The sequence below is a fragment of the Alosa pseudoharengus genome, unplaced genomic scaffold, assembly GCF_046254945.1.
Source record: "Alosa pseudoharengus isolate Yale_2024_CS ecotype anadromous, Long Island Sound unplaced genomic scaffold, YU_APseudo_1.1 YU_APseudo_1.1_scf_3, whole genome shotgun sequence".
Taxonomy (NCBI): domain Eukaryota; kingdom Metazoa; phylum Chordata; class Actinopteri; order Clupeiformes; family Clupeidae; genus Alosa; species Alosa pseudoharengus.
The window spans coordinates 27,565,649-27,581,111 of NW_027468718.1; the positions used below are offsets into that span (position 1 = coordinate 27,565,649).

The 15,463-nt window shown below is 41.3% G+C and overlaps 1 protein-coding gene across 1 annotated transcript; it reads right to left on the reverse strand.

Annotated features, from left to right (window-relative positions):
• Window positions 1-423: 423 nt before the first annotated feature.
• On the reverse strand, window positions 424-2,410 carry dlx2a (distal-less homeobox 2a). Its single transcript, XM_076262631.1, has 3 exons — window positions 1,930-2,410; window positions 1,593-1,777; window positions 424-1,197 (listed from the first exon to the last, which is right to left on the reverse strand). The coding sequence occupies exons 1-3, from the start codon at window positions 2,243-2,245 to the stop codon at window positions 862-864; spliced, it is 837 nt and encodes a 278-aa protein (XP_076118746.1). The 5' UTR covers window positions 2,246-2,410; the 3' UTR covers window positions 424-861.
• Window positions 2,411-15,463: the final 13,053 nt, after the last annotated feature.

Genomic DNA, 15,463 nt, shown 5'->3' on the forward strand with positions numbered 1-15,463 from the left:
GACAAGCGCATAACTATGATGTTAATGTGCTAACCATTTGAGTCGCTCTTGATCGGATTAAATGCAGTAAAAGCAACTCTTGCCGTGAATTCTGTATGACAAAGAGTATACACACCCTTGACATGTTTTTTTTGTGAGGAAATATGTTGGCTTTAGGATACACAAAAATCATTTTATTTAAATAACGTTAGAATCAATGCAGGACTGCGTAATTAGCCCTGTAATAAATAAAAACGACCTATCTGAGCGTGGAAATATCAGTAGCTTAAACTTTATATCACGTTTGTTGCTGTCCTAATATTCAACAGAATAAAAATACATCATAATTAGAAAGGGTATACCAAAGAAACATTCAGTGGTGGCACGAAACGTGCCTATACGGATTTCACATCCTTATGTATAGAATACAAAAAGAGACAAATATAGAAACACAACAAAACATTTATGGTGGACAACAAAATTGAGGTCATTTTTCTCAAAAGGCACGATACAGTTTTCAAATGTTGTGCTACATATGACATTAATATACGCATCCTGTAGAAAGGTGACAGCAATGTTTGCATGAGGAGCATGCTATATTCTACTTCGCTTTGGGTTTTAGTGGTTTGGTGAACAATTATGGTGTCCCTTTTTTGCCACCAAAATGAGCATAATAAATAAATACAAAAATAACCGCATACTGCTTCTTCAGCGCCCGCCAGTTTGCAACTTCTCGTTACAAAAAAAATAACAGTGTATTTTGTAGAAAGACACTGGCACGTGAAATAAAATTGGCCAACTTCAGCAGTCACGGCATCCATAAAGAAACAGTCACTGGAAACTGGGATATCGGCGTAATTCTCCAGGTCAAAAAGCCATTTGTTAAAATATTGTCCCAGCACTCATAGCTGAATTGTGATGGTGCTGTAGGCCTACTAGTGTGTTGGGCTGAAGATGTGTGGCTGAGTTCGTTGATGAATACCAAGAGTAATTCGCCAAAAAGGAAGGCGCAGTTGTGTTCGGGGGACTGCTGCTTTGCGGCAGAGCCGAGTTTACATTGTTCATTCTTTGATTCTGTGGAAAGTCCCATGCCACGGAGCCTGGCGGAGAATGGCAAGGAGGAGACTCACTAGAGGCCACATGTTGCTCGGGGGGGATTTCTCCACTTTTCCACAACTTCTTGAACTTGGAACGACGATTTTGAAACCAGATTTTCACCTGTAAGAAAAACGAAAAATGTGAAATGTGTGTTATGGCCATATCTCTCCATATTAATTTAATGAAAGGTAACCCAAACAAGATATTGCGAGCATCAGGGTAATTTCCTGAAACATGTCTTGCGCAGATATCAGGAACCTGAAAATACTTGGCACTGCAGATTCATAATATGCAGTATGCGCGAACCCATTTCTAACACTTTCCAAATGTATCGTCTGTTTTGTATGACGCCAAACGTATTCTTCTGATATTCCTGGGAACAAGTAGGCCTAATCATTCGCTATTGGTGTGATGTGAAGCCATTTACTCAACAATAAAACGCCATGCAAACTTTCGAATGCAGCTACCTGATATTAATGCCCACAAAAGATCAGATGACAATGACTTAATCTCACCTGGGTTTGCGTAAGGCCCAACGAAGCTGCCAGTTCAGCTCTTTCGGGCAGCGCCAAATACTGTGTTTTCTGAAATCTCCTCTGAAGGGCAGCGAGCTGGAAGCTTGAATAAATTGTTCTTGGTTTTCGGACCTTCTTTGGCTTACCGTTGACCATTCTAATTTCAGGTTCACTTTCTTCTTTTTCTGTAACAGGAAAGCAAACAGACACAATATAAATACTGAAGGGGAACATTAAAAGTAACACATCACCACTAGCCTACCACTGACGCACAGAGTCGGTCTACCAACATTTAGTATTGAAGTATTATTTTAAAATTCCAAACATATTTGTTTACCTGCATCGGTTTGGGTCGGCGATGAGTTGGGGCCATAGGAGCCATACGTGCCAAAAGAGGAGTTGAAACCTAAGTCGTACGATTTATTGTATTGAACACCATTCAAGCCATTGTTATGGTACTGGTAAGAGCCCAGTTGGCCGTAAGGAGACCCTGCGCAATGCCCGGGTTGTTGGTTGTTGTAGTAGCTGCTATCCGTTGCGGTCGACACTGGTAGAGTTGGCGACTCTTGCGATTTGTGCAAGCTGTGGTAGTTGTTCGAGGTAATCTGGTTAGAATGCATATCTGTATTAAGACTGTCGAAAACTCCAGTCATTTTCACGTAAACTGCAAATAGCCTATACTTCGTTTCTGTCTTCTGTCGCGCTGCAAATAAATCAAATATATCACAACGTTTAAAAAACCCAGATAAAGTTAGTTGTGTTCAATTAACGTCATTCCCATAAGCGTAAACGGCAAGCTAGGAGGTTTCTGACAGATGTCTGTGATTGTCTGCCACCAGAGATGCTAGCGGGCGGGCATTTATCCCGTGTCACGTGAGAGGCTGAGCTTCAGCATGTTGCAACAGCCAATGAGTGGTTGCGGGATACATGGCAGACATTGCATGGGTATGAAGTGCGCTAGTAGCGTATTCAACGCTTCTTAAAGATTTATCCGTCTTTAGTGGATCCTAACTGCAAGCTCCAATGTCTTTCATGCCAAACCCCGAGCATCAATATTTAGGCTGTTTAGTGGGCTATTATCGATTAGTCATGTACGGTATGTAAGATTATAAAACGCATTGCCTAAAGGTCCATGAAATGATACTTAAAGCAAAACCTTCCTTGTGGCCTACCAAGCATCGTGGAACTCATTCAGTGTTGTTTTGTTGCGACACCTGTCGGTTGGCCATCACCTTTTTTCTTATTTATATCAGTAGGCCTACAGCTAGTGACACTTGGCATTCAGTGTGGTCGCAAGCACAAACGCACATAGGGTACATTGAACGTAATGTAAATAGCTTGATATTAATTCCTGAAAAAGTCCTTTGAGGGACAAAAGTTAGATGAACTTCGTTTGTTTAGTTATGAGTGGGAATGATATGCAGGCTACTTGACACTGAAGTAAAATTTAAAGACATTCCCAAGAATACACCCATAGGCTACACATCACAAAAGCTCAGACAGTTTATTTGGGTGTTTCAATAGCCTATTTGTAGAGGGAAGTATTCACTTATCTCGATTAAGAAGTAGTTTGCTTTTTTTTTTTTTTTTAAGAAAATCCTCAGAATCAAACGGATCATCAGTGGAAGCTCTCATTAATATTTTCTATTGGTTACGAATAGCTCTTTATCTCTGAAAAGTGTATGCAAAACTACTTTTTCTGCAAATGTATATTTCCACAAGATGGCGGTATTGGACTATATGAACAATCACATGTTTGTTAAGGTTGCACACATGGAGGTAATCACTAAATAAGACATACAGTATGATAAACAAATAAGGCCTACTTCTTATAAATTGACATAAATAAAATCATTTACAATCAACTTGACATTTTGATTAATTGCATCTTGATTATTAATGTTACTGTCATTATAGAGTACCATTAGGTCTAGGCCTCCAGGGGTCAGCAGGTCTTCAGATTTTAGGCATGACCTCTAGGATCTTTGATCTCAGGATTTGTAGGATTTCCTAACCTTGATAAGCAGAGAGTGTCTAAGTAATCATAATCACACAAGTCGAGACATGCAAAGATTTATTAGAGTGGGGGCATATTTCACAGATGAACAGAAAATGTCCAATACCAATAGCAACCGACTTTATAACCACAATAACTACAAAAGCTTCAGTTTACCTTACAGAGCTTCTAAACTTACGCCTGCAGCATTTTGTGAAAATGACTAGTTGTACAGTACAAACACGTGGGTTGAAAATCATTTGAAAGTCAAAGGAAATAACTGTAGATGAGTGTGAATGCTATAAGTAAATGTTTGTACATGTATGTCATAATTTTACTATCCATCCTATTTACCATCTCCTCAACCTTCTTTAATACACACCAGTTTTGTTGGTATAGGACCAGAAGCCTTTGTTCCTGACTAAATAAGGCTTAGCGGCCGGTCTCACATTCCCTGACCACCATACCTCTGTCCATTGTTTCCAGGCCCTCTTGGGCTTTTTCCCAGGCAGTGGCAGTGGAAGCAGCATGTCACAGCTCATTAAGGATCACCATGGCCTGCACACAGTTAGAGGGGAGGAGTGAGCATACCAGGCTCCATGCAAACATTAAGGTAGAGGGAATCCAAACGTATGAACTTCACCTAAAGTAAAGTACAATTACTTTATTTACTTCATTTCAGGCATTCGTAGAGTAAACCTTTGCAAACATTCTCAATAATCAAATAAATTCCCAAGTCGACATATTTGGATCTGTGGCATTTCACATGTTATTGGCATGCTCAATAAAGATCACAGTATGCTCTTCCCCTCACTCTTTATGTCCATGACCTGTATTAAAGAGGCCGTCAGACAAAGACACTTTCCCACCGCATCATCCAGCTCTCAATTTTTCTTGATGATGATAGACCTCAGAAAGAACACCCTTTATCAGCACAGAATTAATTGTCATCTCACAGCTCACATTGTTCAAAACATAAGACCCTAAAAAGTGTGAGATATTATTATAAGCATTCAAGAGAGCCTACATTTCATTTCATTCATTCTCGGTCTTTGGGGCTCCTCTTGTTAAGGAGAAGCTATGGAGGTCAGATGGCACAATGATGTTCTACTCAGTGTTGTTCAGGTATATGAGGATGACAGCAGGAGAGTATAGCAGGTACCAGTCAGCTATCACAAGGACCAGAAAGCAAAACCACAAGGTCACCAACTCCTGAAGAGAATTATTTAAAGACTAGCCTGACGAGCCAGACCCACATCAAGTTTAAATTACATTTGCTGCCGCTAGGGTGCGTCTAGGCTATCCACCTGACTTTTTTCCTTCTCTGTCAGACACATCTTCAGGATCCTTATGGTAGGCTATAGCCTACACAGATAAAAACATTCTTAAATGATTTGTCTTCACTGCTACACCTTGACACAAAACATCAGAAAATGAAAAACACTTTAAATGGAATCCATGTTTGTCCCCTTTTCTTAACAATTTAAACAAATTAAAACATGATGTTTATTGATGAAAGAATTTCTTAAATAGTTAAAACAATATTTAAAACTGCACAAAGTGCAACCTTCCGCCCACAATTTCACAAAGAAGCCAATTAGGTGCCACATTATAGATAGCCCCAAATTATCATCCATGTCAAGGCCTCTTAAGATGCAACCAGCCATGGAGGGTCTGCCAGCCACAGGAACTTACCTTCGTCCAACCAAATCCAGCAGCATCCAGATCCAATTAGCTCTCTGGTCATCCTATGAGATAAGAAGATGGGGCTATTGGCCAGGTTAGAGGACAAAAAATGTTATCTGTTCATACAGTAGAGAGACATAGACATAGAGAGGTCTCAATGCAGGCAATCTGGATACAGAAACAAAGTCTGTGCACCAAAAAGACAATCACTTGTTACTCACACACACATTTATACCTCACACTGTATAATTACACCTCCTTACACACACACAGGCGCACACACACACACACACACACACACACACACACACACACACACACACACACACACACACACACACACACACACACACACACACACACACACACACACACACACACACACACACACACACACACACACTCCAGTCCAAATACTGTAGTTAGAACATTAGGTTTAGGAACTAAGGATATTTACAGTAAAACTAGGTTAAGAACATTTCTGTCATCACACAGCACATGATTTGTCATCTGCACACAAGTTACAGGGACAGAAGTAGGCTATCAAATAAAAAGAACATCTTACAGAAACACAAGTGTCAAAGCAAAATCACAAGGTTAATTCCACTTCCCCCTCACATTGGCAGAAAAAGAGCGAAAGTGAAAAATAATCATTTATGTGTGAGTGAGACAGAGAGAAGCACAGATATACTTATGTGTGAGTGAGATGCTTCATCAGTTAAGTAGCATAGTGTCTAGCTCTTCAAATAAATATGTTTCACTTATGCCTTTCAGTAGCCTATGTCTAAGTTATTACTTATCATTGTCATAAAAAAAAACTAGCAACATTTGCGCCATCACATTTTCAGCAGGATAGGCACAAGGGACAATGGGAAGGCTACAGTGTGACCCAGGCTGACTTACTATTTTGAATGTGATACTTTCAATGGCATATTAATATTGTGAGACTGTATCATGATAGAAAGCTAATGTGTGTGTGTGATAAACTGATAATGGTAGTGGGCCTATATTTGGAAGAAAGTCCAGGGCCTTTTTTAGTTCCAGTCCCTCCCTGTGTGCCATTTACAAAATGACACTGACATTACCAATGAGAGGTAGGATCAAGTATAAGTATATATACTCTCTTGATCCCGTGAGGGAAATTTGGTCTCTGCATTTATCCCAATCCATGAATTACTGAAACACACTCAGCACACAGTGAACACATTGAGGTGTAGCACACACTATTCCCGGCGCAGTGAGCTGCCTGCTACAACAGCGGCACTCAGGGAGCAGTGAGGGGGTTAGGTGCCTTGCTCAAGGGCACTTCGGCCGTTCCTACTGGTCGGGGTTCGAACCGACAACCCTCAGGTTACAAGTCTGAAGCTCTAACCAGTAGGCCACAGCTGCCCTCCCAGTAGGCCACGGCTGCCCCACATCACTACAACATTCTTTAGACGCACACCAAATTGAATACAATTCACCCATAGGGGGCACTGCAATTGACACATTTTGGAATTAGATCTGCTTACACTTGACCACAGTTACTCACCTCTTCAAGTTTCATTTGGTCCACTCAACAAAATGACCAGAAATGGCCTAAATTTGTTGTGCATCCAAAGAATGTAGTTTGTACCTTCAGGGCAAAAGACATTGGTCATTGAAGCGTGAGTCCTCTAATCTAAAAATAATGTCCACGTTGCACATGCACTCAGCTTCCTCCTCAGTGAATGTTATTTTAGATAATTCTGATTACAAGACAAATAGAAACATGAGATTCCCTATTAACATGATCCTTTTTTTGGGGGGGGGGCTTTTTATGCCTTTACTCAGATAGGATAGTGTCTCCCCCCGAACCCGGGTCGCCGGCGTACGGTGCAGGTGCCCCAGCCAGTCGCGCCACTGCTGGGGCCTAATATGATCATTAACATGATACAACATGGTCTCCTGTTTGTTAAACCTCTGAATTTGTCAATGTGTAACCAGCATTAAGGCCACTATTGATGCAAGTTCTCTCAGAATGTTCTAGGTAATAATGGGGAAATAAATAATGTTGACAATTTCTCTTAATTTCTAATTTAATTTTTCAGCAGTGATGTTTCTTGTGTGCCGTGTTACTTAATATCAGCCTTCTGCACATTTCCAAATGGGGCCATGAGCAGTGTAGCAAAGCAGTTCTAACTCTGTCCATGTGAAATTTCACACATGTGATAGGCTACATAAAAATGTCTTTAGTAAGTAACATTCCCTCCAAGAATCCATGACACTGGGGCACCAAATATTTCTCATAAAACTCAGTTTCTCAAAGTCAACAAATATGCACCTGTCCAGCATTTCCCATTTGTTATATGGTCCTTTGGGCCCTCACCGTCAACTTAAAGGCAGCATTGCCTAGAAGACGCTGTAGGGTTAGGCAAGGGTTAAGGTTAGAGGTAGGGTGCCCAATAGAATGTTCCGACATCTCTACCTTCAGCCCTGACTGTAACTAGAGCATCAGAACATCCGAGGAAGTTTCCATCCACTGAGGATGGAAGGGAAAGTGGAGGATTTTACTCCTGTTGTGGCACTAATCAACTGTGGGGAACCCTGCTGTCTCGTCTCAGTGGCCCCCCATTGCCCCAAACACTCCTCCAGTAACGTTTGTGTGTAGTGGAGTGGAAGAGGCCCTGTAAACCTGAGCAAAGTGTAGGATCTCACTCTCAGGCCCTCCTTGTTCTCTGTCTCTGACTCTGACAATAAAACCTGGGGTGAGAGCAAACTTGCATCCATCCTGTGAAAAACGTTTAACACAATGGCTGTGTGTGTGACCTCTAAACATCATCTACTGGACTGGAACAGCCAATGTCACTTGGTTTTCCCTGAGAACCCCCATGTTAATGTCCTGCTGGAAGGGCTGTTGTGAGCGTGGGACATTGGTTGCCTTGGCAACATGTTCCATGCCACAAAACCTTTAGCTAAATTCCACCAGGTTAGCCAAACAAGTTGACCCCAAGCACAGTGTAGCAAATTAGCAAGTACATGATTAGTTAATGTTTGCATTTCTCCCCCCTTCAAGATCCAAGGGAAAGTGTGTTTGTATATTCTCAATACCTTTCATGCTAACAGTGCCTTCCCTTGATGCAGTCCACTGGTTACATTTTAGCCTAGCTTTATTTAGACTATCATCATCTATTCTAGAATGACACAAAGCCATTCTGAAGATAATTATAGCTGGGTCTTATCTGTTTTGTCATATTACTACATAAAGACTAACTGCATAATTATCTGGAGAGTTGTAGCCTGTGATAATGACACATCTTCCACTTGCTTTCTCTGTGCTCCACACTAGCCATGGCAGTGGGCCAGGGAAGCACTGATAAGCTCTCTGGCCCAGATACAGCAGTGCCATTATGAGGCTACATCCATTCTCTTCACTACTTCATCAGAACATTTTAAAAGCTATTTTCATTGCATTGTCATAGCGTTTTCATATCTTATGAAAATGCCAGATATTGGTAGGAGGACTTCTGCATGTGGCAACAATGTTTAACGCATGGCAAAGGAATGCTCAATGTAGGAAACTGTAGGGCTCCACATTTTTGATAAACATATGCAAAAGCAAGCGAATATAACATAATACTGGTTCACCACCTAAGTTCTGCTTTATCGTCAAAATTGTGCCATCCTTGCAGTTGAGGAACTATTTTAAGCCCCATTCGCTTGCTGTGCTTCTACACAGGAAATCTTGAATCGAAATGAAAAAAAAAAACATTGCAGAATGGAACTTGTCATGTTTCAGCTGCGTTGTGCAGCAGTGCATTCAGCAAATCAAACGTTCTAAAGTCATCATCTCACATCCCATTTTGTACAAGGAAATTTTAACAATGGTGTGGCCATGAAAGATAAATTCTAGTGGCTTGTTACGACCAAATAGTGCCAATGCTGTGGAAAATGGGTGAGTTGTTTTGATAGACTGTTTCTGAATGATCAAACTGACTGAATTAAGTACCACCAAAACACTTTATTTCTGGTCACACACATTCCAGGAGTCTTCCAAAGAGGAAACAGAGAAGGGGATCCCCAGCATGCCTTGCACCAGGAACCAGGATCTGGCTGAGAAAGAATGCAAAGGGCTCTATGAGGTCCGCCAACCTCATTGTTCGTTCAGGAGCAGCAGCCCCCTGCCCAGAGTTCTAAACGGAGGCTGGGCCTTTAGAGAGGCGCGAGCAGGGCAGATTTACAGCAGGGCTCACAGGCACAAAGGAGCACGCACTGTCATAACAGCCTCACCAGGAGCCTGCTCTCACTCCCACCCAGCAGGAGCCAACACCACTAGTCACACACAACCACTCATGCACAAACCCCCACAAAACTAGCATGCAGCTAGGGGCTCAGATATTTCACTGGGCTTTTGGCTACTATGAATCAATGGGTTGTGAACACCACGATAGACCTACAGCATAAGCTAATAAAACATGTGATTCCCGTTGTACTCGCTCAAAAGCAGACAAGTCTGTTGAATGTTGAATGTGTTTTTATATTGATCTGGACCATTTGAGTTGTAGAATTAAGGGTAAATACAGAATTTTATCCTAAAAGGGTCGAACGGTTTAAACTCTCCACCCATGCGTTGTTGTGGTGCCAAAACTTAGCTGTTAACAAATGATAAGTGTGTACCAGAGCTGCCAACCCTCACGCTGATTTTGATTGGTGTAAGAGCGTGTGGAGCCAAACAAATGAATGAATCGTATACTCTCAATGTGTGAGAGTTGGCAGCTCTGGTGTACTCTTGTGTAAGGCTCCACACCTCCAAATAAAGTCATAACCTTTCTCATTGATTCTCATTTGAGTCTCACCTTATAGACGCAACAGGATATTCTGGGCAAGTCCACGCAAAACATAGAAAAATAAAAACACAACCTCATTATTTGGACAGAGCAAACAGAGTTCTTTTAGTTTATGAACAAGATTGACAGATAGAATGCTGTAATATTATGTCTAGCCTCTAGAAGAACTCTTTGGTCCATCTGTCAGTGAATTGCTTTACACTGGGGACATGGGTGGACTAGGCATGTCTCTTTAAGTGTTCTGCCCACTACATTCCTCTAACACATGTCTTCAGTCTATCTTGTAACCTGAAGAAATAGTTGGCAAATCAATTTATCTTAGGTTTCACAAGCCAAAGACAGAAGGCAATCACTCCAGATTGGACAGGAGCTTGTGTTACAGCTTTTGTAATGCTAGCAAATAGCAGCATAAGGCAGCCATCACCATGGCAGTAAATCTGGATAATAAAAGCAAATGCCGACAATAGGATCATAGGATAAAACACAGGATCATTTTCTAGGGGCTATTTTATAGCTGATATTTATGTTGATGTGGCTGTAACTGGGCCTTTAAAACGGAATATAAAGAACCTCTTCAGAAGGTGAGCCTCACATTTTATTTAACAAAATGTATACCTTTTTCTAAGACATGGCAGTATCACTGTGATGGTGGATGGACTTGTTTGGTGTGTTGTATTAGATTTGTTTAGGCTTTTATGGATAATCCTGCTTTTATCCAAACAAAGAATGTTCTATCTGAAGCAGTTGTTATTTTTGCTACTGTATTGAGTCTTGCCAACAGAGACAAGGACACACATTTGATTAGTATCCTTGGCCTCTTTCTTTTGTTAAACACGTTTCCTGTTTGGTCCATTTTTGTTCTATGGAGAAATGCTGCTGTTCTCCTACTGAGCAGTGCTGGGTAAGCAATATTTTGTCTAACCGGACTTTTCATTTACCTTTGTGTTGTGTTGTCCTTGAACTACTCTACTTACTTTAGTTCTTGATTTGTGTGCACATGCTTGCTTTTACTCGTTTGTTAACAATCTTCGTTGTTGATTCCCAGGAAACAAATCACCCCTCTGTTGCCTGCATTCCAAAAGAGGTGTTCCTCCCGCTCAATCAAATTGTCCAATCAGGGGAAGAAAAGCGAGGGAAAGGGAAGCTCACCTGTGGGGATCCACCTGAGTCCCTCCTTTGTACGCCAGCTCTCTCAGGTTTCCCCTCACCATTGACTACGAGACTCTCAGGCGAACTGGGGTGACCCCCCTCTCTGTGGACTCATGTTACCAAACCACCCAGGGTGAGAACTGCACCAGCATGGAAATGAAGGCTAAAGGGTGACCCTCTGGTTTTTATACTCCTGCTCCAGTTATGAGAGCAATAATGTCCCTAAGGCGTCTGCAGACCAGAACGTGTTAGTGGGATGTATGTCTAGACTGCTCAAACCCACCAATGGTTTGATTCAAGTTTATTATTTACTTTGACCCTGGAAATTAATATGGATGGTTAAACCTTAAACCTCAACCCTATCCAGTCTCAATGTAGATGTTTAGATCCTTATACTCATTTGTAAGATAATTGAATTGGCTTAGTTCATATACAGTATACTGCTTCTGTGGCTATTGCTCTTAGTGCATATACAGTATACTGCTTCTGTGGCTAGTGCTTAGTGCATATACAGTATACTGCTTCTGTGGCTAGTGCTTAGAGCATATACAGTATACTGCTTCTGTGGCTAGTGCTCTTAGTTCATATACAGTATACTGCTTCTGTGGCTAGTGCTCTTAGTGCATATACAGTATACTGCTTCTGTGGCTAGTGCTCTTAGTGCATACAGTATACTGCTTCTGTGGCTAGTGCTTAGTGCATATACAGTATACTGCTTCTGTGGCTAGTGTTTAGTGCATATACAGTATACTGCTTCTGTGGCTAGTGCTCTGACTTAGTGTACAGAACAGACAGGGGTGGACTGGCAATCTGGACCTTCTGGAAAATTCCAGAACAACTGTCAGCCTGGCTCAATGCTTCATCAGCCTAGTAGCCTAGCGCCTATAGCTCTCCAAATAATTATACTTCACTTAGGCCTGTCAGTGGACTATATCTACGCTTTTAGTTATTGTCATTCAAGAAACTAGCAACATTTGCACCATTGCATTTTCAATATGCAGGATAGATCAGTGGTGTAATCTATGTGATACACAGGTCTAGTGCAGTCCCAAAGCTAAGGTCAGTTAAGTAGGCCATACATCTTGATGAGATGTGCACCAGACTCACCAAGTCGAAGGCTTTGTGAGATGTCTGTTAGTCTTAAAAAGATGAACAGACATTCAAGGCCACTTATTGATTTACCATAATGGTATATGACGTCTCTGTTGGTTTAGGCTACTTGAATGGCACAAGACAAAGTCATAATCATTAATATAATGATCATTTTTGTAAAATCTGACAGGCTATTTTGAATGTGATATTTTAACTGACATAATATTGTGAGACTGTATCATGATAAACAGCTAAGGTGTGTGTGTGTGTGTGTGCGTGTATATGGTAGAGGATCTATTTGGAAGAAAGTCTAGGGCCTTTTTTTAGTCCTAGTCCTTAGTCCTAGACAGAGATATCTGTCTTTTAGTTAGCTGAGCAGCTTTTTTTACTCTTGCTTCATATTCACTTGTCCTGTGGGGTATTTAGTTGTCATTTTGTCATTGTTTTGCCTGTTGTGAGTCTGTAACGCATGTTGAAATTGAAAAATAAAGAGCAGACAGTATGAAGCTGTATATTGATCCCCACTGCTAATGGGGAATAGTTATATGTAATGTGATATTGAAATTGCATGGCATATCAATGAGCCAGAGAAAATAGGACGGCATTACTGGATCTCAGATCCATGGTGGAGTTGACATATTACCTATTCCTGTCAATGTAATCATTGGTACGCATGTGCCCAATGCAGATGACACATAATGATCTTTATCAAAGCTTCCTTTGTGTGTATTGTGTAGCAGGTATGTGCATTGTTATTCTTTGAGAGCTTCCTGAATACTAGGTGGCCCAAAACGATGATACTTCCTTCAAACCTGCTGTGTCTGTTCATGTGGTAATGACCTGTTACAAAGGTCTCATAAAATGTGTAAATGCTAGTGATTCTAACATAACAAGAACACACAAAATGTGTTTGTTTTCCGTATGGAAATATGTGCATAGTTTTTGCACTGCACATATACACAGGAAACTGGACTTCCTCCATTGGGGTCTGTGCAGTGATCATCCATCATCTGGCTGATTCTGCTTCTCAGCTGTTGCAGAGCCTAATTGATGCATACTTCTAGGAGAGCCATTGCTGTGCTATGAAGTGAGTGTAAGCCCTGATGATTAAGATCCTGAATAACTAAAAGCAGGAAAAATAAGCTCTGGATAACTTCACTGGCTAAGCTGCTTTACTTTCTCTGACTGCCATGGAGAACTAATTCCTGCTGATTAGTCTTCCTTTTCACCACCTCGTTTCCAACATGAAATACTAACTTTGTTTTCTCTGGAAAGTAAGCTAATGAATGAACTGCTACTAAGGATGTTTTTATATAGTCTGAAAGTCACCATCAACTTCAATATTATCTGACTCTCAGTGAATCAAGTGCAGGTTCAGCTGCCTAGGTTGCAAGATTTTGCAAGATAGATGCTTGGTGTTTCTCTATTTTGGGATCAGTGTGGTCTATTGGTTTCTCTGCACCAGCGACGGGGGGTGATACCCTCACAATGGCTACATTGTTTCTTGTCCTGCTGTGCATCTAATACTGAGCTTAGAATAGGTCATAAAAACTACCTTACTGTATATGCAGGTCCAGTCAATTGCATTCATTTCAGTGGAGTCCAAATAACCTTTATTCTTGTCCCTAAAGATCGATTACTTGCACACACTGTCGTAAGCTTTGTCATTGGATATACTTATTTGTTTAAAGTCATATACAGTAATTTAACTGTGTGTGTGGTCACATTGTAGTAATACATTGAAATGGGGGCAATTATCTGTAAATTATGTATTTAGATAACTTTATTTAGATAACTTTCTCTCATGCATCTCTCATGCATGTCTCATGCATTCTTCTCAAACATCTCTGTAGTCATTAGCACATCTTTCAAATAACAGGTGCAGAGTAGGTCAAGGTGTCCAGTCAGAGCAAACAGTGTTGTCTTATCAGGTTCATTTTTATCAAGCCAATGAATGATTAATCTCTGAGTTTACCATTCCCCCCATTTCCTCTTATGTTGTGTAGCCTTGATGACTCTCCAGACAGGAGAACCAGGGGAGGCTTCTCTATCATGCAAACACAGTCCTCATCAATGGATGCAGTAAGCTACCTCCTCATTGACTGGCACATCTGCTGTGGCCTGAGAGGAACTGGCCCATACAAAGACCTCCTGAAGGGGTAGTTAAACTCCAGCCCACACAAATGAGTGAGAGACAGTTAAAGATGAAGCATGCAAGCCTACAGTCATAGGGGTGGGTCTTACTGACAGATGGAGACACGTGTTGTACTCTTTTGGCCCATGTTTTATTTACCATGCTTCGCCTGTCGCCTACAGAGGAGAGAAAACGTCTAGACCTGAATTGTTAATGCCTGTTGAGAAATATGAGCGATTATCTTTTAAGATCTCATCCTCTGAGTCTTTGAAGCTTGGGCTGTGGCCAGCTTGCTTTATTGTTTTTTTTTTTTTTCTGACTCACTGCCCGAGGAATTCATGGACCACAATGAAAATCATTCTGCGCACTTGCTGAAAAAGATGACCAGCAACATGGGTGATGCAGTCATCCTTTGGGGTTGAGATTTTCTCACCCTCAATTATACCCCCCTCTACTCCTCTCCGACGTGCAGATGAGCCTGTATTCAAGCCTTTGTCCCACCAAATGAAAAGCTGTGCCCACACTTTTGAGTCAGCACTCTCTCCAACAAGAGTGGTATTCACATCTCTGCCCTCTACATGGATGATAAGGCAGGGGGAGAGGGAGATAGTCAGAGGCAAGTAGACACGCTGGATGTGAGGAGTTAAGGAGACGCCTCTCTCTCTCTCTTTTCTCTCTCTCTCTATCTCTCTCTCTTTCTCTATCTCTCTCTCTCTCTCGCTCTTCTCCTTTCACACAGAGAGAATGTGAGTCATGCGATTGTTTTGAGATCCTGATGTGTTTTGGGATGATAGCAGGGCATTCCTGGCACACACACCGCACTCTTCCTCTCTGAGGACGTGCGAAGGAGTGGCAACATATCTAGCCCTGGCTGTGGAAAGAATACTGCTACTGATCATTCTCTTTCTGTAAATACCCCAACATGGTGTAGTACAAGCAGACATGGGCAGTATTTTAATTATATGTATTTTAAATACGTATTTAATTACTTTAGCGTATTTTGTCATTT